Source organism: Dendrobates tinctorius, unplaced genomic scaffold, assembly GCF_039654945.1.
Source record: "Dendrobates tinctorius isolate UK_male_01 unplaced genomic scaffold, ASM3965494v1 ptg000075l, whole genome shotgun sequence".
NCBI lineage: Eukaryota > Metazoa > Chordata > Amphibia > Anura > Dendrobatidae > Dendrobates > Dendrobates tinctorius.
In genome coordinates this window covers 42,354,146-42,376,552 of record NW_027361743.1, presented here as the reverse complement: position 1 = coordinate 42,376,552, position 22,407 = coordinate 42,354,146, and the positions used below count along the sequence as shown (strand labels likewise).

General features: G+C 46.1%; 1 protein-coding gene across 6 annotated transcripts in view; it reads right to left on the bottom strand.

Moving 5' to 3' along the window:
- NBEA (neurobeachin) overlaps window positions 1-22,407 on the bottom strand; it is a 915,436-nt gene that overhangs the window by 549,423 nt on the left and 343,606 nt on the right. For all 6 annotated transcript variants that reach the window (XM_073583206.1, XM_073583210.1, XM_073583208.1 and 3 more), the window contains exon 22: window positions 18,185-19,207. In XM_073583206.1, coding sequence (XP_073439307.1) covers window positions 18,185-19,207 — 1,023 coding nt within the window. The remainder of the gene's footprint in view (window positions 1-18,184; window positions 19,208-22,407) is intronic.

Below are 22,407 nucleotides of genomic sequence, written 5' to 3'. Positions count from 1 at the left end.
CTCCCCTCCTGCTAGATAACTTCTGCCGGACTTGGTATGACCATGTATTACAAGTATCACCCCTAAATTGTAATTGCCTCCATATTCTACTCTTAAGGACACATAGCGAGATCCTTAGCGAGATCGCTGAAACATCACAGGTTTTGTGACGCAACAGCGACCTCGCCAGCGATCTCGCTACGTGTGACACATAGCGGCGACCGGCCCTCCGCTGCGATATCGCTGGTCGTGCTCGAATGTCCTAGGCCATTTTTTGATCGTTGGTGTCCCGCTGGCCAGCATGCATCGCTGTGTTTGACGCCATAGCAACGACAAGCGACCTCATTGGCGACTCAGAACTCGGGGACGCAGGCGTGATTTTGCTTTGTCTTTTCAATGCCCCCTCAGGTCCGATTGGTGGTCTCAAATTAGGATCTTTGTAGCGTTTCCTTTTATAGGTCAGCTATTATATGCAATCATCATGAAACAAAGAAAACACTGCGGCAGCCGGCAAAAAGATTTTTGTGTACTCACCGTAAAATCTCTTTCTCTTAGCCTCTAACTGGGGGACACAGAACCATGGGTGTTATGCTGCTGTCCACTAGGAGGCGACACTATGCATAATCTGAAAAAGATTAACTATGGCTCCTCCTCTGCAGTATACACCCCTGGACGGCGTCAGCCTTCTCCAGTTTTGTGCAAAAGCATTAGGAGGAACGTAACAGAAACGACATAACCATGCCTGTAAGAAGGCAACTATGTACGAGCTCAAAGAACAATATGAGAACTCAACCATAAACAACGGCCCGTAAGGGCAACAGGGTGGGAGCTGTGTCCCCCAATTAAAGGCCAAGAGAAAGAGATTTTACGGTGAGTACACAAAAATCTCCTTTACTCTGTCGCCTCATTGGGGGACACAGAACCATGGGACGTCCCAAAGCAGTCCCTGGGTGGGAAGCAATGGAGGAATATTGTGCTAGCAGGTCCCTAAACTTGGGGCATTGCCGCCTGCAGAACCAGTCTACCCAGGCTCGCATCCACTGAGGACTGGGTATGAACACTGTAGTGTTTCTTAAACGTGTGTAGGCTAGTCCAAGTGGCCGCCTTACACACTTGTTGAGCCGAAGCCTGGTGCCGAATGGCCCAGGAGGCCCCTACTGCCCGCGTAGAGTGTGCCGTGATACCGGCCGGAAGAGAATTGTTAAGGCGGTAAGCCTCTTGTATGGTGGACTTGATCCACCTGGCAAGGGTGGCTTTGGAAGCCGGCAGACCCTTTCGAACGCATTCCGGAAGAAGGAAAAGGGAATCAGACTTCCGGAAGGGTGCAGTCCTAGACACGTATATACGCAATACCCTGACGAGGTGAAGCGTATGCAGAGCCTTCTCCACGCTATGAACCGGAACCGGGCAAAGGGATGGCAATGAAATTTCCTCATTGAGGTGGAAGTTGGACACAACCTTCGGAAGGAAGGATGGGACTGTACGGAGAATCACCTTGTCCTGGTGAAAGGCTAGGAAGGGCCGTCTGCAGGAGAGTGCTGACAATTCAGACACCCTGCGAAGCGAGGTGATTGCCACCAGAAAAACCACTTTCTGTGATAGAATGCGGAGTGGGACTTCCTTAAGGGGTTCGAAAGGTGGTGCCTGCAATGCTGTCAGGACCAAGTTGAGGTCCATGTTTCCAGTGGACGTCTGTAGGGGGGAACCAAATCGGGAAACCCCCTGGAGAAAGGTCCTTACTTGCGGCTTTTTAGCGATGCGCCTCTGAAAGAGCACTGAAAGCGCTGACACTGGGCTCTTAAGCGAGCCTAGGGATAGCCTGGCGTCCAGGCCCGATTGAAGAAACCCAAGTACCTTTGGGAGGGAATAAGGGAGTGGGACCTGTCCGCGAGATTCGCACTAGGTAAAAAATGCTCTCCAGGTACGGTAATAAATCTTGGCGAAGGCTGGCTTCCTTGCCCTGATCATGGTCGTAATGACATCCGGTGAGAGCCCTGCCTGGGTTAGAACCCAGGTTTCAAGGGCCACGCCATCAAATTGAGAGCCCCCGAGTTCTGATGGTAGAACGGACCTTGTGACAGGTCGTGACGGTAGGAGAGACGCCAGGGGGCGTCTGCTGTAAGTTGTACAATGTCGGCGTACCATGTACGTCTGGGCCAGTCCGGCACGATCAGAATGTTTGATCTTTCTCACTACTCTGGAGATCAGGGGGAGGGGTGGAAAAATGTACAGAAGCTGGAACTGGGTCCAGTCCTGAACCAGGGCATCCGCTCCTAGCGACCGCGGGTCGCGTGTCCTGGCCATGAAATTGGAGCATTGAGATGGGATGCCATTAGGTCCACGTCTGGGGTCGCCCAGCGATGGCAGATCTGGTGAAAAATTTCGGGATGGAGAGACCACTCCCTCGAGTCCATTGCTTGTCTGCTGAGGAAGTCGGCTTCCCAGTTGTCCACACCCGGAATGTGGACCGCCGAGAGTACCGACCTCGTGTCTTCCGCCCAGTAGAGGATATGTGCCACTTCTCTCATCGCTTGGGTACTGCGGGTCCCGCCTTGATGATTCATATATGCCACCGCCGTGGCATTGTCCGACTGTATCCTGATATGAGAGGCTGCCAGCAAGTAATGAAAGGCTCTCAGTGCCAGGAAGATGGCCCGAATTTCCAGGATATTGATGGGCAAGGTCGCTTCCACTGGTGACCACTTACCTTGTGCCCTGTGATGTAAGTGCAACGCACCCCAACCTGTCAGGCTTGCATCGGTGGTCAGGACCTTCCATTGACCTGAGAGAAAGGATTTTACCCTTGCAAGCGAAGTTGGCTTGAGCCACCAGTGTAGGGACATCCTGGTCGACGATGTCAGCCGGAACTCCATGTTGAGGGAGAAGGGATTCCTGGCCCAAGACTTGAGGATGGCTAGTTGAAGAGGCCTGAGGTGAAACTGGGCAAATGGTACCGCCTCCATCGCTGCTGCCATCCTGCCGAGGACTCTCATGGCAAACCGGAAAGATCGGGGAGGGTTGCGGAGGAGTATGCGAACTCCCAGACGGAGAGCCAGTGCCTTGTCCCTAGGAAGGAGCACCAGACCCCTGGAGGTGTCGACTAGCATCCCTAGGAAGGTCAGGGACTGACTCGGGGTAGTCGATGACTTTTGTAAGTTGACTTACCAGCCCAGTCGACTCAGTGTCGATTGTGATTGAGACGCTGACTTCGCAGTCCTTGAAGGTGGAAGCCTTGATGAGAAGGACATCCAGGTATGGAACGACTACAATGCCTCTGGAGTGTAGAACGTCCATGGTGGCTGCCATGATTTTGGTAAACGTCCTGGGTGCCGTGGCGAGTCCGAACGGGAGAGCCACGAACTGGTATTAGTCCTGGTTGATCGCGAACCTGAGAAATCTTTGATGGGCGGGGGCAATTTGGTATATGCAGGTATGCGTCTTGTATGTCTATGGAGGCGAGATATTCTCCCTGCTCCATGGACGCAATGATGGACCGAAGGACTCCATGCGAAAATGACGGACCCATACATATTTGTTGTTTTAGGTCTAGTATGGGCCGGACGCTGCCTCCTTTCTTGGGGACTACGAATAGATTGGAGTAGAACCCTCGGAAGCGCTCGGTCGTGGGAACCGGTACTACGACTCCTGCTTGAAGGAGAGTGGAGACCGCCTGGTGAAAGGCACGAGCCTTGTCTGGCAGTTTTGGTGGAACAGAGAGGAAGAACCGGTTCGGTGGACTAAAAGTGAACTCTATCTTGTATCCGGAGGACACTATTTCCCTGACCCACCTGTCTTCTGTAATAGGCAGCCAGACTTGCTGAAAGAGTAGAAGTCGTCCGCTTACTGGTGGGGTGTCTTCCGAAGTTCGTGAGTCATGATGAAGCGAAATTCTGAGGTCTTCCTCCTTTGGGCTTCGCGTGGCCTGCTTTCGACTGCCAGGTCCTGTCCGGCCTCTGCGCCGCCCGTGGGTTGTCCCTGCGTGGAGAGCGGTTACAATTTTGTGCTGGGCGCGAGACTGACCAGCCCGAAGAACTCCGAAAGGATCGGAATCGTGTTTGGTTACGCAGTTTAAACGTGCGTTTAGGTTTGAGTTGATGGAGAGAGGTACTCTTACCCCCAGTGGCGTTGGATATCATTGTGTCCAACTTTTCACCGAAAAGCCGTCCACTGCAGTACGGGAGATACGTGAGGGATTTCTTTGAGGCCGCATCCACTTTCCATTCCCGCAGCCTGAGGATACGCCGAATTGTGATGGCGTTTGCTGCTATCCCCGCTACACCTCTTGCGGAGTCAAGGGCTGCATGAAGCATGTAATCTGCTACTACTGCTATTTGAACCGCATGGTTCGACAGCTCAGGATTTGAAGTTTGAAGGCCATCTTGCAATGTTTTGGCCCAAGCCAGAATGGCCGTGGCCACCCAAACTGAAGCGAACGCGGGGGCCAGGGAGGCCCCTGCCGCTTCGAACACTGAGCGAGCCATGCGCTCTGTCGGTCTGCTGCGTCCCTGAGGGTTGAGCTATCTGGCAGTGAGAGGAGGGTCTGTGCTGCTAGTCTAGAGACTGGGGGGTCCACTTCGGGTGGATCTGCCCACTGTTTGGTGTCCTTTTGTGGGAAGGGGTACCTAGCTTCTAAATATTTACGATTGGTGAATTTTTTATCTGGCTGCGAAAACGGCTTGGTAAGGATCGTTTGAAATTCCGGGTGGTTAGTGAAAACCTTAGGTGGTTTCAGAACACCTTCAAAGCAAATCTTGTGTTCAGGGACTTCCGGGGTTGGATCGGAAATGTCCAGCACCCGATGGATGGAAGGGATTATGTCCTCAACTAGCGCTGTGTTGCTAGGGGGACAAGGGACCAGAGACCTCTCTGTCTCATTGTCTGAGTCGGAATCACAGATGCCTTCCGAATCCTGCGTATCGCTCAGGTGTTCCCTGGTGGGTGAGCTGGGGCGGAGGTCTTCTTGCGGAGATCTGCGTTGTCTGTCTCTGGTAGGGGACGGTCTAGGTGACCTGGGACCACGGTGTCTCTCCCTGGAGGGGGATGACCGTGTGCTATGGGATGACGCAGAGGAAAGTGACGTGTGGGTCCGCTTACATCTGGGAGAGCCAGAAACGGCCTGTCCCTGGGTGGAGCTGTCCCTTTTCTGGGTAACACTCATAGGCGAGACATGACCCTGCAGAGCCTGGAGTAATGTGGAGGTCAGGTTATCTATGGACTTTGTCATAGACTGCGACATCTGGGTAGCCCATTCTGGCGTGGTAGCGGCCGCTGAAGCAATGATAGGGGCTTCCTGGGGCTCTGACCCAGTATTTTTGATACAATCCTTGCAGTGCGGGTACGTGCTGCCACTGGGGAGAGTGGCTTTGCAGGCTGTGCAGAAAGCACAAAAACAGTCCTGCCTGGTTCTTTTCCTTGAGCCCGGCATAGTGCACAGAGGCTGGCTAGCAGAGGACTGTACAGGGGTGACTACGCAGGGGAGCTATAGAAAAACCTTATAGGTAATATGGATTCACAGCCGAGTAAAGAGAACCCGGCTGTGATCTTACCCCACCAGTGTGCCCCTAGGTCCAGCTCTGACAATTCACAGTCCTGTGCCCCCCGGAGACTGCTGGCGTTGCTGCTGCTGTGTGGGACAACGTCTGCTGCAGCGAAGATGGCTGCCGAGGAGATGAGGAGAGAGAAGAAGGGGGCGGAGAGCTGAGAAAGAGCGCGCAGAGATGTGAAAAAACGCGCCCTTTCTGCCTCGATCCGCACCTTCTATGACACACTGTGGAGTGTCATATTTGTCATCTGGGGGGCGGAGGAGGCGGCGACCTCAGCTAGGCCGAAGCCGCGGCCTAAATTAGATTTCTATGCCCAGGAAGGGCGGTGGAGCCACAACCTGAAGCGGGGCCCTGTGATGGGTTCCTCTGCGGCGCTGTAGACTAATGCTGCCGCAGACACAGGGGCGCATAGAGCCCTGTGTCTGCATGTGCTATGCCTGCCTGCACACCCCCGGCCCCGACAGGAGCCCGCAGCTGGCTGGGGTCCCTGGATGCTGCGTAGGTTGCCATGGACAGACCCTACCTGCGGCGTCTCAACCTAATACCCCCAGAGGGTGCTGCTGTCACCATCAGGGGGCTTCTTCCTCGCCTCGACCTCAACCCAAGACCAAAAGGAATTGGGGAAGGAGAGGGGTCTCAACTTCGAACCAGCACCCGCAGGACTCGGAAAGGAGCGACATGGGGAACCGCCATCTCATCTTCAACTGGGCACCCCATAATAGGGGGCCGAGGAAGGAGCCATGCTGGGAGTCTCACTGAGGAGACCCACTTTTCTTCATCGGTCATCCGAAGAAAAAAACGGAAAAAAGAAAAATCCTTTAGGTGTGCCTCCTTGCGACACTAAGCAAAAACTGGAGAAGGCTGACGCCGTCCAGGGGTGTATACTGCAGAGGAGGAGCCATAGTTAATCTTTTTCAGATTATGCAGTGTCGCCTCCTAGTGGACAGCAGCATAACACCCATGGTTCTGTGTCCCCCAATGAGGCGACAGAGTAACTCCCGTGTTTGAGACTCTTAAATGAGGCTCCACGGACTTTATTTGCATATTCGTATTTCCCAGGGAGCAAAGCACCTAGGATTTCACTGTGATTGAGCGCCTTTGCCAGCTGCCGCAGTGTTTTCTTTGACAGGTCTCCCTGAGGTCAGTGATTGTTTCGTGATGTTGGTCTACTAGGCATTGCTCCCACCTAGCCAGAATCCTACTCCACACTGATGAGGGGCAACACCCCGAAACAGCTGTCTGTGGATGGATACCTGGCCTTGGTATTTCCCTTGTCATATCTGTAAACTCGTAAAGAGCTGGATATTGACTTAAAGGGCCACTTAATATGGTGGTAATGGTGGTTGGTCCTTCCCTGGAGGAAGATCTGGCTAGTCCCGTGTTTGAGACTCATAAATGAGGCTCCACGGACTTTATTTGCTTATATGCAATCATAACATTTAATATGTACAGTTATAATAATCGAGGGTTCCCGTGTCAGTGACTGTGGATCCATGAATAAATAGCACACTAGCAACTCAGACAGGGACGCTGAAGCAAACCGCGTAGTGATAGCACAGTAGTGGCCACCAATCGGAGCAGAGGGGTGTGGAAAAGGCAACGCTGAAGCACGACTATCGAGGTCTGAGTCATCAGAATAGCTGCTGTGTGACAAGGTCCCAATGACCGCCGAGGTCGTTATACGGATCGCCGGATCGTTGCTGCGTCGTTGAGTAGATCTGCCTGTTTGGCAGCTTACTAGCGACCAGGTAGCGACGCACCAGCGATCCTTACCAGGTCGTATCGTCGTTGGGATCGCTGGAACGTCGCTATGTGTAACGGGACCCTAATCATTAGCAGTAATGTCAACTAGACAACAGAATTAGTTTTTGCATTTAGAATACGTCGCTCGCTGCCATATAATGATCTACCAGGAACCCCCAGTACAGGTACACAGCATCAGTATTCTCCTCTACTAAGGATAATAACCAGCCTGCCCGAGCTGTGACAGCTAGCCGACCAATGTGGCCAATCCAACCCTTCCTCCATACCCAGAAGATGTGCTGACAAGATGCAGACAGGTATATAGCAAACACTTGATTAAAGGTGTTGTGTTATGAAAGTAAAGGTGTTATCCACATTTGGTGACTATATGTACCTTTTTTTTTAGTTTTTTAATCTGAAATGCATGTATTTGGGGCTAAAAATGATGTTTGTAATTCAGTTGCATTAGAATTTTTGCACCATTTTGCTTTTACAGGCTCCTTTGTTTCCCTGCAACTTTGATCTGGATAGATCAGAAAAAGACAGATAAGCGTTACAAACTTCCCTGTCATTGAATCTACTGAGAATCCATCAGTGAGCTCATGCACACTCATCCTGCAGCCAGCAATGTATGGTGCAAAATTTTTAATGAAATCCAATTGCTAATCTGATTTTTTTTCGCCACAAATGCATGCAAAATCTCCCAAACATAGACAAAACCCCTTTCATTTCAGCCTCCTGGAATAGAGAGAGAGTACAGCCTCTCCTCCAGAGAAATTGGAACGACATGGGAGATGTCCATAGACCAGACCTGGAAATCCTGCGGCCCGCAGGCCACATCTAGCACTCTGGCTGTACCTTCACATGGACCGAGACAGCCAATGGGCTGAAACAGTGGCCTACGGGCTGCACCCTGCCCTCCCCTACCTGCCGTTGATCAGTCACCGCCACCTACTGTCACCACTATCTGCATCTTCAGGATGCTGACAGCGGGGAATACAATGGTGAAGAACAGGGCCACCAGCTCCATCTTTCACCAATCAGCATGAGACAGCAGATGCGATGATCTAATTTCATCACACTGCTGCTGAGACTCAGTGCACAGGAGGAGAGCGCCAGCGGAACGGGAGCAAGACTTTTATGTGTTTTTTTTCCCCATGTTTAAGAGATAGTTGTATGCATATAGGAGGCTATGTGGTGGCTCTTAGTGTATCTACAGAGACTATGTGGGGCTCACAGTGTATATGGATGGCTATGTAGTGGCTCTTACTGTATCAATGGAGACTATATGGGGCTCACACTGTTTATATGGAGGCTATGTGGGGCTCACACTGTATATATGAAGACTACGTGAAGATCTCAATGTGGGGGCTCATACTGTATACAGCAGGCCATGTTGGACTCATACTGTATATAGGGGGCTATGTTGGGGATTATAATGTGTATAGGAAGCTGTACGTTGGCTCATATGGTATATAGGGGCTATGTGAGGGCGCATACGGTATATAGGATGTCAGCATACTTAATCCTGTTGAATATTAAAATACTAAATGATACAATTAATATGAATATAAATAAAAATTAATTGCAATTAATATGATAATATTGAGCAGAATTAATTTAAGCCTATTGCTTCGGCCTCCAGTCACCATCTCTCATGTGGCCAGTATACAGTATGCATGTATAGGGTTTTTTTCTGGCTTTTCTCAGCCTTCAGCAGTAGTATGGCGATGCCAAGTCTAAACAGGCTCCTAAATTAAAGAGTTATTCTCATCGCCATTGCCTTCTGAGGATGAGATAGGAATAATTTTGTCCTTCCATTGGAGGCAGCTCTTTCTGAGTAATAAAAAAAGTGCAAAAAAGTACATCTCCGCTGCTTCCACAACTTTACCTCCGGTGGTGAGGGCTTTTTCCTGAGTGACATGTGAATTGCCCTTTCTACAGAAAAAAAATCACTAATATTTATTGTAACTGCTCTATTGTCAGGAAAAAAAATATTCCACATTTTTTCAGTATGTGTTGACATAAAAAAATATTTCTAATAAAAAGTTGCTTAAAATAATATGTGCTTAGCAGATGGTACTTGCCCCTTTAACCATACAATGCAGTGTATCATGTACATATGAAAATACAAAAAGACTCCAAGTCATTCCTTCTGTATTGATGCAATAATTTTCTGACTTAAAGGGGTTTTCTCACAAACAAAAGTACATTTTAATCAATAGATCTTGAAATAATAATCATTTCCACAATTGGTTGTATTTAAATAAAATGTTTCTGTGCTGAGATAACATTATAAATGTGTCCCTGCTGTGTACTGTGTAATGGCTGTGTAACCTTATAAATGTGTCCCTGCTGTGTACTGTGTAATGGCTGTGTTTGACCGCACAGAAACATGGTCTGATCATACCACAGCTCCTGGGCAGGGGAGGAAGAAAAAGAGTATCCATACAGTTGTGGCCAAAAGTATTGACACCCCTGCAATTCTGTCAGATAATACTCCGTTTCTTCCTGAAAATGATTGCAAACAAATTCTTTGGTATTATCTTAATTTAATTTGTCTTAAATGAAAAAACACAAAAGAGAATGAAGCAAAAAGCAAAACATTGATCACTTCACACAAAACTCCAAAAATGGGCCAGACAAAAGTATTGGCACCCTCAGCCTAATACTTGGTTGCACAACCTTTAGCCAAAATAACTGCGACCAACCGCTTCCGGTAACCATCAATGAGTTTCTTACAATGCTCTGCTGGAATTTTAGACCATTCTTCTTTGGCAAACTGCTCCAGGTCCCTGATATTTGAAGGGTGCCTTCTCCAAACTGCCATTTTTAGATCTCTCCACAGGTGTTCTATGGGATTCAGGTCTGGACTCATTGCTGGCCACCTTAGAAGTCTCCAGTGCTTTCTCTCAAACCATTTTCCAGTGCTTTTTGAAGTGTGTTTTGGATCATTGTCCTGCTGGAAGACCCATGACCTCTGAGGAAGACCCATCTTTCTGACGCTGGGCCCTACATTATGCTGCAAAATTTGTTGGTAGTCTTCTGACTTCATAATGCCATGCACACGGTCAAGCAGTCCAGTGCCAGAGGCAGCAAAGCAACCCCAAAACATCAGGGAACCTCCGCCATATTTGACTGTAAGGACCGTGTTCTTTTCTTTAAATGCCTCTTTTTTCTCCTGTAAACTCTATGTTGATGCCTTTGACCAAAAAGCTCTACTTTTGTCTCATCTGACCAGAGAACATTCTTTCAAAACGTTTTAGACTTTTTCAGGTAAGTTTTGGCAAACTCCTGCATGGCTTTTTTATGTCTCAGGGTAAGAAGTGGGGTCTTCCTGGGTCTCCTACCATACAGTCCCTTTTCATTCAGACGCCGATGGATAGTACGGGTTGACACTGTTGTACTCTCGGACTGCAGGCAGCTTGAACTTGTTTGGATGTTAGTCGAGGTTCTTTATCCAACATCCGCACAATCTTGCGTTGAAATCTCTTGTCAATTTTTCTTTTCCGTCCACATCTAGGGAGGTTAGCCACAGTGCCATGGGCTTTAAACTTCTTGATGACACTGCGCACGGTAGACACAGGTACATTCAGGTCTTTGGAGATGGACTTGTAGCCTTGAGATTGCTCATGCTTCCTCACAATTTGGTTTCTCAAGTCCTCAGACAGTTCTTTGATCTTCTTTCTTTTCTCCTTGCTCAATGTGGTACACACAAGGACACAGGACAGAGGTTGAGTAAACTTTAATCCATGTCAACTGGCTGCAAGTGTGATTTAGTTATTGCCGACACCTGTTAGGTGCCACAGGTAAGTTACAAGTGCTGTTAATTAAACAAATTAGAGAAGCATCACATGATTTTTCGAACAGTGCCAATACTTTTGTCCACCCTCTTTTTTATGTTTGGTGTGGAATGGTATCCAATTTGGCTTTAGGACAACTCTTTTTGTGCTTTTTCATTTAAGACAAATTAAATGAAGATAATAATTCCAAAGAATTTGTGTTTGCAATCATTTTCAGGAAGTATTATCTGACAGAATTGCAGGGGTGTCAGTACTTTTGGCCACCACTGTATGTCCCTGTAACCAGGGCTGTGGAGTCGGAGTCGAAGTCGGTGCTCATTTTGGTGGAGTCGGAGTTGGAGTCGGTATAAAATGGACCGACTCCTAAAATATATAATAAATTGGGTACAGTAGTTCAATGCAGGATGTGCTGAATATTTTTTCATAGGAGTTTGGGAAAGTTATGAAATGTCCTATAAATGGATGTTATATTCCTGATCTAAGGCTACATTAACACAGCGTTTTTCCTGTGTTTTTTGAGGATACGTTTTTCAGCTGCAAAAGCTGATCATCTTTTTAAAAAACTGCATCACCTGAAAGGTTTTTGAGCTCATAGATAATGTTTTCAATAGCAAAAGCAGATTAGAAATCTGCTCTATCTATCCATTTATCCATATCTGTCTATCCATATCGTATCTGTACCAAAAAGAATGAAAACCGGGTAGTACACCAATATATATTCTGTTCAATCTAAATATCTTGATTATTGGATCATAAAAATGATTAAATGTCTGAGGTTCACATTGTACTACAATAAATTTTTCACTTAAATATAAGCAATGTGTGGGAGTCGGAGTCGTGGAGTCGGTGTAAGGGAAATTGAGGAGTCGGAGTCGCAGGTTTGGCTTACCGACTCCACAGCCCTGCCTATAACCTCGGCCTTATTGACCTGGGATGTATGGATACGTGCTGGTGGTTTTGCACGCACACGGGCTGTGCGCACACGATCGCCGCCGAGTGTCAGCTGATTCTCACACTTTAACCCCCTAAATGCTACCATCAAACTCGATCGCAGCATTTCAGGAGCAGGCAGAGAGAAGACAGCCCCTCTGGCCTAAGATCGGAGACCCCACAACGTCATCGCAGTGTCCCGAACATTGCCATGGTGACCCGGTGTTGTCATGACAAGTTCCGGGTCACGAGAGAGAGTTAAGTTGCTGGATCATGCTCAGAGCATGATCAGCAACTTTGTCAGTGCTCTGCTGACAGTTTGCACAGCATAGGGATGATGCATCCCCATGCTATACGAGGGGCAATCCAAAAGTAATGATAATCAATAATAAACACAATGAATATAGTAAAAAAAATTTTTTATTTTTCTACATAGTCTCCTAACAAGTCTATACATTTAGTCCATCTCTTTTCTAAACTTAGAATTGCCTTCGAAAAAAAATTCTTGATCTTGACCCTCAAAAAACTCCCCAACAGCGGTTATCACGTCGCTATTGTCTTCAAATTTCTTGTCCCGGAGGTGTTCTTTGAGCCGAGGAAAGAGAAAGAAGTCACTGGGGGCTAGACCTGGTGAATATGGGGGGGTGTTCCACCAGTTCAAAGCCCGCTTCTTGAATGGTAGCCATGGCAACTGCAGCTTTGTGAGCCGGTGCGTTATCTTGGTGAAAACACTCCAGCCTGCAGTTTGCCGCGCCTTTTCTCCTTGATAGCCTCCCACAATCTTCTTATTTGTTCTGCGTAGTAGGAGCCCGTAATAGTGGCTCCCTTCTCCAAATAGTCGACCATAATTCCTTCAGCGTCTCAAAAAACGGACGCCATAACCTTCCTTGCGGAGCTTGACACTTTGAATTTCTTCTGCATCGGTTCGTCGGCTCGTTTCCATGTCATCGATTGTTGTTTAGTTTCGGGATCAAAGTGGTGGATCCAGGTCTCATCCATGGTCAAAACGTGACAAAAAATTCTCCTCGTCTGCTTGGAACTTTTCGAGATTTGCTATTGAAATGTCAACTCGATTCTTCCTTTGCTCGTCGGTTAACATTTTTGGCACCCAACGCGCGGAGACCTTTCTCATATGCAATTCTTTTGCAAGGATTCTTTGAATACTGCCATATGAGATCCCTGTGACCTCAGCTACATGCCTGATAGTCACTCTTCGATCTGCCAACACAACTTCTTCAACTTTTTTCACGTTTTCTTCATTGAGGGACGTGGATGGGCGTCCTTCGCGATGTTCATCTTCCGTCGATGTTCTTCCCAGCTTAAATTCCTTGGCCCAGCATGCAACTGTGGAATATGGAGGAGAAGAGTCCCCCAATGTTTCCACCAAGTCGCTGTGTATGTCTTTGGTAGACATTTTTTTCAAGCAGAGGTATTTGATGACAGCTCTGAGCTCGTTTTTTTCCATTTTGATGATCACTCCTTGGCAGTTCATATTCAAATGAATGTAGCTCCCGGGAATCGTGGCCTATTTAAGTGATTATTTTTTCCTGGACTAGTGGGTACCTAAGAGAGAAGAAAACATTTTATTTTAATTCCTGTGTGCAACAGAAATAACCGATTATCATTACTTTTGGATCGCCCCTCGTACAAGCGATTAGCCTGCAAAAAATGATGGTCCCATGGGACAAAGTAAAGAAAAAAATGTTGTGAAAACAAATATATATATATATATATATATATATATATATATATATATATATATATATATATATATTTTATTGAACGCATACCCTTTTTAAAGAAAATAAAATATCAACAATAAAAGTACACATATTTGGTATCGCAGCGTCCGTAACGACCCGCCCTATGAAACGGTCCCACACGCGATAAAGACGGATATAAGTAAACATGATAGTTCTGAAAAAGTCATCTTGTCCTGCAAAAAACAAGCTGCCATACAGCATCATCAGCAGAAAAATAAAAAAGTTATAGCTCTCAGAATAAACCAATGCAAAAGTAATAATTTTTTCGATAAAATGGTTTTTATTGTGTAAAAGCGCCAATACATAAAAAATGATATAAATGAGGTATTGCTGTAATCTTATTGACCCGAAGAATAAAACTGCTTTATCAATTTTACCACACGTGGAACGCCATTAACTCCCCCCAAAAAACAATTCCTGAATCGCTGGTTTTTGTTCATTCTGCCTCTCAAAAATCGGAATACAAAGTGATCAAAAAATGTCATGTGCCCGAAAATGGTACCAATAAAAACGTCAGCTCATCCCACAAAATACAAGTCCATTGCAATAGAAAAGATGACTGTGGCACTCACCATCCTGTAAAATTAGTAATTTATTGAGACAATTAAAACATCTTCAGCAGGGGAGTAATGTTAGAGATACACGGACGACGGCCGTTTCATGCAACTGCGCTTCTACGAGTCCAGTGGCAGAATTGTAAAAATTGGCCCGGTCATTAATGTGCAAACCACCTTGGGGGCTAAAGGGGTTGAACTTTCCCATCAGTCCAGCGTCGGCTTCTCAATCTGCCATATGAATGCTGAGGAGGACTAGCAGACCTAACCTCCATCTGAAATTGCTCCACCATTCTTATACCTTCCGTATGAACCTTGCTGGCAGCTACAGTGTGTTATTCTGAGCAGATGAATGTGGAAAAGATGTCATGTGCAAATCTACATTGTTTTCATGCTCCAACAAATCATCATTGAAGTCTATATTATTTGTGACCTGCACTCTATTCATTCACTCCATTTGGCTTAAGAAATTTAACAGGGTATTAGATTTTGGAAGTAACTGCAACCTAAGATTTTTTTTTCTATTAAGGCCTGAGTTGCAGTTTGCTAAAGTCTGGACACACAGGGAGGATTGGCAAAAATACATATTTTCAAGAAATGAAATGTATTAACATTGTATTCTTTAATTGGAATACTAGATATTTTCATTAATATGATTTCCATCATCTGCGATGCAAAGATTGATGCACTTTCCAAAATTCTATTATAGTTCATTAAATTAATTAAAATTATAGTTACGGAGAATTCCTGCATGTCCAGACTTTAGGGACACCCTTTACATATAATATACAAGGCTTGATAAACCTAACTGCACAGGAGAATGAAAGGCCCAAAGTAACTTTTCTTTGCATGGTTTCCTCCAGGCAAAAAATGGTACAGCTCAAGAAAAAAATCCAGAAGGATCTAGTGCCAATTCTATCCAACGGATGGAGTTCGAACCTCCATGATTAGCAGGTGACTACACATCCTAGCTATATGCCATCACTTATTGAATGGAAACTGTCAGAAGGACCAACCCTCCTAAAGCCATCTATATGGGCATGCAGGTCATAGGAAGCTGAATAGCATGATTTCTTGATATCTGCGATCTAGTGTCTTATTCCAGAGAAGTCCACATTTTTTTTTATTAATACGTGAATGAGCTGTTAAGATCTATGGGCGGGGCATAGATCTCAGTGAGAATCTGCCTCCAGAGATTATTATAAATGAAAGCGGGCGTTACCAGTGATTTTACATATCTAAAAGAAAAAGATTTCTCTGTAATAAGACACTGAATGGCAGATATAAAGGTATCATTTTATTTAGCTTCCTATGACCTGTGTGCCCTTATAGACGGCTTAGTGGGGTTGATCCTACTGACAGATTCCCTTTATGACTTGAAAAGCCGACCAATTGGAGCCTGTAGAGCCGCTCGGTGCACCCTTGGTATCTATTTGTTTTACATTAATCTCCTACCCCAATGCCTTCATTGACAGTTCGGGTTTCACAAAAATCATAGAAGGGACGGAGATAGGTGTAAAGCTATTAGGTGCCCAAAGCAATTCTGGTAGGACTGGAGGTCCAACTAATGTATAAGGGGGCCTCCTGGCTCTCATCGAAAAAAAAAGGGTCACATGTTGGACTTCAAATTTTCCAGTTGTGCTCTCAATGAAGATAAGTGACCCACAGAGGCGCCTGGCAGCCGCGTGCACGTTCTCCATATTTAGAGCACGTGTATGGGGGAAATCACTGTCGGCCGATCGCGTGAAGGGCCAGAGCGTTACAGTAGGGTTATATTTTTGGAAGACAGTATGTGCTGAACATAAAATAGATTAATTCAATAGAGTCATACTGAAAATGGAATAAAGTGATTTATGATCAGTACTGAAACATGTGATGGGCAAAAAAGTAGATAAATATTAGTAGAGGTGCAGCCAAAATATGCCACTCAAAGGCTGCGTATCCCCCCGATCAGCATAGATTTATCATTGTCAAGTTTTGCTAAAGAGTATTGCAATATGATAAGCATTTGCAGAGGGCTGAGCCTGCGGCGAGACGACCATGCTGGAGGCAGGTGTCAGTCACTGATGCATTGCAGGCCGCACTTGTAATTCTCCATCAGTAGGACAGTAGTCGTTAGGAGAGAATGTAATCTGTTGCCAGGCAACTGCCGCCACTCTTCAGTTCTATGAAAAGCTACAAGAGGTTCCGGACTCGCGACGCAATGATGGACAAATGACAGAAGAGCCACAGAAAAGAGCCTTTCATCTGCACACTAGACTGGACATTGGGCTCTGCCTACTGCACCAACCCTGTGTTATTAGTGTTATTAGAGGGATTCTCAGACCACTTCACTTCTGACGGCCCCGCCAGAGTAAACTGCTTGGAGATTTTAATCTTTTCATACTGAATTTTCTAAAATAACCATAAAAGTCAGAGAACGATGACCTGATATTCAGATAATCATTTCATGTCCATTTTATTGGGAGAAGTATGAAGAAACACGGGCAGTTCAACGGTGCAGCTTACAGTAAGCCATGCATAAAGACAGCCGTCACTGAAAACAAGCAAGCTCTGCGAGGAGAAACATGCAAGAGCTTTATTATTAAGGACAGCAGCATAATATGGGGACAGAGACCCTGATTACAGTGATGTGTCACTTACTGGTCTGAATGCTGTTATTTTGATACAATCATGATTTTATCTGCTGCAAATCTAGCAGTTCTCTGAATGCTGAGCCCTGTAGAACCCCGCCCACATCTCTGATTGGCAGCTATCTGTTATAATGTGCATAGGCAGAAAGCTGCCAATCAGTGTGGGCACCATGTTATTCAGGGATCAGAAATATGGAGGACTACATGGCAGCAGGGTTAGTAATCCTGTAACGATAATACCCTGGGACTTTATGAATACTACATTAGGCAACCTAGTAAGTAACACATCACTGGAATCAGGGTCTCTGCTGCTGTAATACTGGGTGGCACATATCTGGTGACAGATTCCCTTTAACAGTCTGAGCGTTTCTTTGATATTTCAAAAGTAAAGCAGCCTCCGCTTGCAGCCCTGGAGAGCACGCAGTTTGGGCCAGGCTGTCAATCTTCAGGAGCACACCGCTCCCAGCAATCAGGAAGCCGGGAGGCGAAGGAGCAGTGTACTCCTGAAGATCAATCACAAGATAACAGCACGTGTGTAACATTTGTGTGATACTATTGGATGAACGTGAAAAATCAGGAGAACCCATTGTATTGCCCATAAATAGGTCTCCAAACAATACCAATAAATGTCTTGTATCAGCCTGAGGCAAGCTGTAATAAAACAGCTAAACACAGTACCATATGTGATTAAATGTTCGATCATCAGCTCGTCTTATGGGGGTAAGAAATTACCGTTGAATATACAACTGGTTCATTGTAAATGGAGGACATCAGCCTCCAGAACAGAAACAGACACAGAACACACGAGCTCGAAATCTTTAGATACTTTCCAGCAACAGATATTGAGAATTATCATATTATTCATGGGGATTAACTGAATGACATGCCGAACAAATATAGCAGCAGTGTGTGAAATTATATGCTTAGACGATGCACTGGTATATCCAAAGAGGTCGTTATGAATCTGAGCCCACGGACATAGAAGAACCTGCGGGAATAACTCAAGCGGAATTATTTTAATATGGTTAGTAGGACAAAATAAGTTTGTGCGAGGGGAGGTTAATGTGAATCCCACCAGGATAAATTGTGGAAGCACAGTCAAGACTGTGCTGGTATTCATGAAAGAGTCATCTTCCACTTCACCGGGAATTATGGATGATGTCCCATATGCATTACCACCAGCCCAAGGCGGACACAATATCGATTGTAAAAATCAATAATATTAATATTACATACCTGAGTGGTGGTTGTAGTAGTCTGTATTTTCTTGATCTCTTTCCCGAGGTCACGGCCATCATCAGACCTCTCGGTGTCAGACACTGTACTACCAGCATCCATATTCACTAAGGTTTTGGTACCAGAGGACTCCATTTCTAAATTGCTGGTGGTCATCTGAGCATATTCTAGATTTTTGGACGAAGACGCCAACTCTCTATCAGAAATGCTGCCCAGGCTATCAGCCGTGGTGTGAATTTTAAAATCTTTGTCCCCGATCACAGCTGATGCGCAATTGAGATCAACACTGCTGGTCATGTGGGCCAATAAGCCAAGGTCATCGGTAACGCCAAGATGGATGTGAGCGTCCTGGACGTTACCAATGGTTATATGGTTACCGCTAGTCAGTTCGGGCAACAGTTTGTCTTCTGAATGCGTCATTTTATCAAAAAGAAATGAGGTATTGTTAGAAGTGGTTTGGTCTTTCTCATCAGCGAGAGTGATCAATGGGCCATCTTTTTCTTCAGTTTCCTTAATAATACCAACACTGTCATGAACGTTGTTTTGGAGCTTTTCTACAGCCGCACTGTAGACGTTATCCAGTAAAGACTCGACTTCAACTAGAGCACCATTTTCTCCGGAGACGAGAGTCTCAGGAGACAGATCCAAGTCATCTAGCTTCACCTCAGTAGCTTCAACCTTTTCAGCTTTGATGTCCACTAGAAGGTCATGAACCTCGACTCGGACTCCACCAGACGGCCTATCAGTGTTGGAGATTGTATCGTCAGAAATTTTAGTTGCTATAAGAAGATCTCTAGCGTCCGAATTGACAGGATAATCAGTCTCACTTTCTGGACTTTGACTTTGGGAGAGATCATCAATTTCTCGAATTTCTAATCCACCTTTGGCAGCTACTGCTTGAGATGAAAGCCCAGATATGGTGCTGACATTTCCTTTCTTGCCCTTCTTGATGTTCTCTTCTTCCTGCCTCTGATACTCCTCGTACATTTTAGCCAAGTATTCTTTATGAGCTTCATAGGTTACCTAAAGAAAGAGAAAAGCATTAGTATGCACTGAATTTTATACCTACATAACGCAAGTAAAAAAAAAAAATAAAGTATCTGGCTGTATAATTTTATTACACATTCACTCATGTGTTCTGGAAAACATAGGTCAATTTTCAATTCTATCTATACTTTGGACCACGACCGTCACGGAGGCCTCCTGTAGATGCCCCCAATATAAGGGCTTTCTAACTACATAGGGAATTATAGGGATAATACAGGAGGTAGCATAGGAGACATCCGAGGAAAACCAAATATTGCACTCATCCACATCATCATAAAAAACGGAAGGCTTGCAGCCTAATAAAACAGCAATTAATTGGAGCTTGAGCGCCCCTTCATGGCATTATACAATTCAACATATTTCGCTAAACATTTCACCATCAACATAAAAAAAGCAAGAAAATAAAGTAGATCTGTCACCAGATTCTTCAATTCTAACTGTATACATTGTTAAATAGATTTCTTATACCTGATGTGGCTGGTGTGCTTCCTTGGAAAATCCATAGAAGAATGAGTGTATAATCCTGATGTTACCAGGAGTATTTTAGAAGTCCAACTAAAGAGTGAGAGCTCAATAATCTAAGTGTATTCAGTCTTTACTCATCTAGCCTGTCTGACAGCTGCAGATTGTACTGAGAGGTGAGATCTCAGGAGCAGCAGAGAGGAGGAACACTGAAGAGCTGTTAATCAAACTAGGTGGGTGAAGACAAAGGTTAAACTACTAAAAAAGATTACAAAGCCATCCTGATATGGATTTTCAAAGTAAGTAAAACAGATTTATCAGGCTTAAGAATTCAACTTATTAGAGAAGCACTCCCATTACATTTTTTTTCACCAACCATTAACCGTTTGCATGTAATTTGCTGCTGTTCTATTTTGTTAGTAATATAGAACTGACAATATTATTGCCTGCAGTACTAATCACCGGCCACAGGAGGCCACTGCTTCCCCTGTAACTGTGCAGGATCAGTGGGCCGGACTGGGGGGTGGTCCCTCTGTATACCGCGCAGTAACGTACAAACACAAGATGGAGGCAGTTTTCGGGTACAACAGGTCCAAGTTTATTTTCCGCCGTCCGACTGACTGCTCGGACAACACACCGCAATTCCTTCACGACCCTCCGTTTCCAGGCCCCGGTACACACACACACACCGTACTTTCACTTGGGACGTAGATACACACACCGTCCCTTTCTCAGCTTAGTGACGTTCCTGCCAGTTTGGTCACTGTGGCCGCCTTAGGCCTGTACACCAACAGTAATTATACTGGTCAGCTGTCGTCAAATTCAGTATGCTTCCCCTCGGGACCTCGTCTGTACTGCGGTACTTCTTGTCAGAACCACCCCCCTGACTTCTCTCCTCAGTCCCCTGGTTGAGCTTTCCTCACAACACCTACTTTGCCACAAGCTCCTCTCCTCTTGAGCTCCTCCCGGGGACTGGACCTTCCTGGAACCCTCCTGTCAAATTTATAACTTTCCCGATTCCCTGTAACTCCACCTCCCATGACCAACGGTTTCTAAAGCCCTAAGCTGCTGTCAAGTCCTGAACTCACACTCCTCCCTGCCATCTTGTGGTCAACCCCAGGTACTGCACATCACCTACACTTTCCTAGCTGTTTCCCCACTGTCATAACTGCTATCTGCCTAAAATGTGCAAACCCTCCTTCCTACTTGCTGACAAGTCCGTCCGTCAGGTCACCTTCCCTACAACTGCACGATGACTCTGGCTTACACTGGTTTGTGCAGGATTGCGATTCTGAGGTGGTGACCCCAGTTTTGTGAGGAGAAATAAGAACGGCGATTCTGTGGACAGAGACTGGGGTTATGCTAAATGGACACTGTCCTGCTGGTGCTAACTGCAGAATGGTGAAAACCAGACAGAGACAAAGGCCAGGGGCAGTACAAGCAATTGGGAGGAAGTGCCTGACAGGAAGGGGTTGATTCGGTGGCCATTTTGAAAAAGCTTGGTGTGATCTGGAAGGAGGAGGATGTGTGACGTCTCCATAGAGCGCCATCCGCAGAGCCGAAATCCCCAAGATCCAACATCTGTGACACATCTGGAGGGCCCTCCAGCAAGACAGCTGTGGTACAACGCACCGGTTAGAAACATGTAATTCCTTGGTTAAACAGCCGTCTAGACGGGCTCATCTCTACGACGACACAGCGACCAGAAACAAGTCGCTAAGTCCTAAGCTCAGGCCCACCACAAGGATTACGGTGCACAACTGGCACCAAGCTCAGACAGGCAGATACAGGCACATGAATGCATCAGTGCCTATCAGACTCTGCTCACTGAACCAATGGCGACTTCCAGAGACTACAGTATTAAAGGGGATCTACCGAAGTACACAGAGGTGATCCGAGGAGCAGCCCATTGCACTTACATGACCCTTAAAGTGAACTCTACTGTGTATAATTCCACAACTGGGTTCTACCTCGGGGGTTTAGAATCATCTTGTTACGTTTGTAAGCTGCTGAGCTGCAGCACCAATAGGCCGCCCCTGGCATTCATCTCATTGTTCCAGTTTTCCATGTAAATGCTTGGTAGCCGCACTATTAGGTAAATTATAGTAACACTAGATGAAGAGCCCGGTGCAGCCGGGGCATAGTAACTAACTACGGTTAGTTATAACAAATTATAATGATTATATCTATATACTAGCTGAAGATCCCGGCGCTGCCCGGGCATAGTAACTAACTGTGGTTAGTTATAACAAATTATAATTATCCTCCATCCCATAGTCCCGTGCCCATATACCCAGCATACATCCTCCATCCCATAGTCCCATGCCCATATACCCATCACACATCCTCCATCCCATAGTCTCATGCCCATATACCCATCATACATATTCGCCATCCCATAGTCGAGTGCCCATATACCCATCATACATATCCGCCATCCCATAGTCCTGTGCCCATATACCCGTCATACATATCCGCCATCCCATAGTCCCGTGCCCATATACCCGTCATACATATCCTCCATCCCATAGTCCAGTGCCCATATACCCATCACACATCCTCCATCCCATAGTCCCGTGCCCATATACCCGTCATGCATATCGTCCATCCCATAGTCCCGTGCCCATATACCCGTCATACATATCCTCCATCCCATAGTCCAGTGCCCATATACCCATCACACATCCTCCATCCCATAGTCCCATGCCCATATA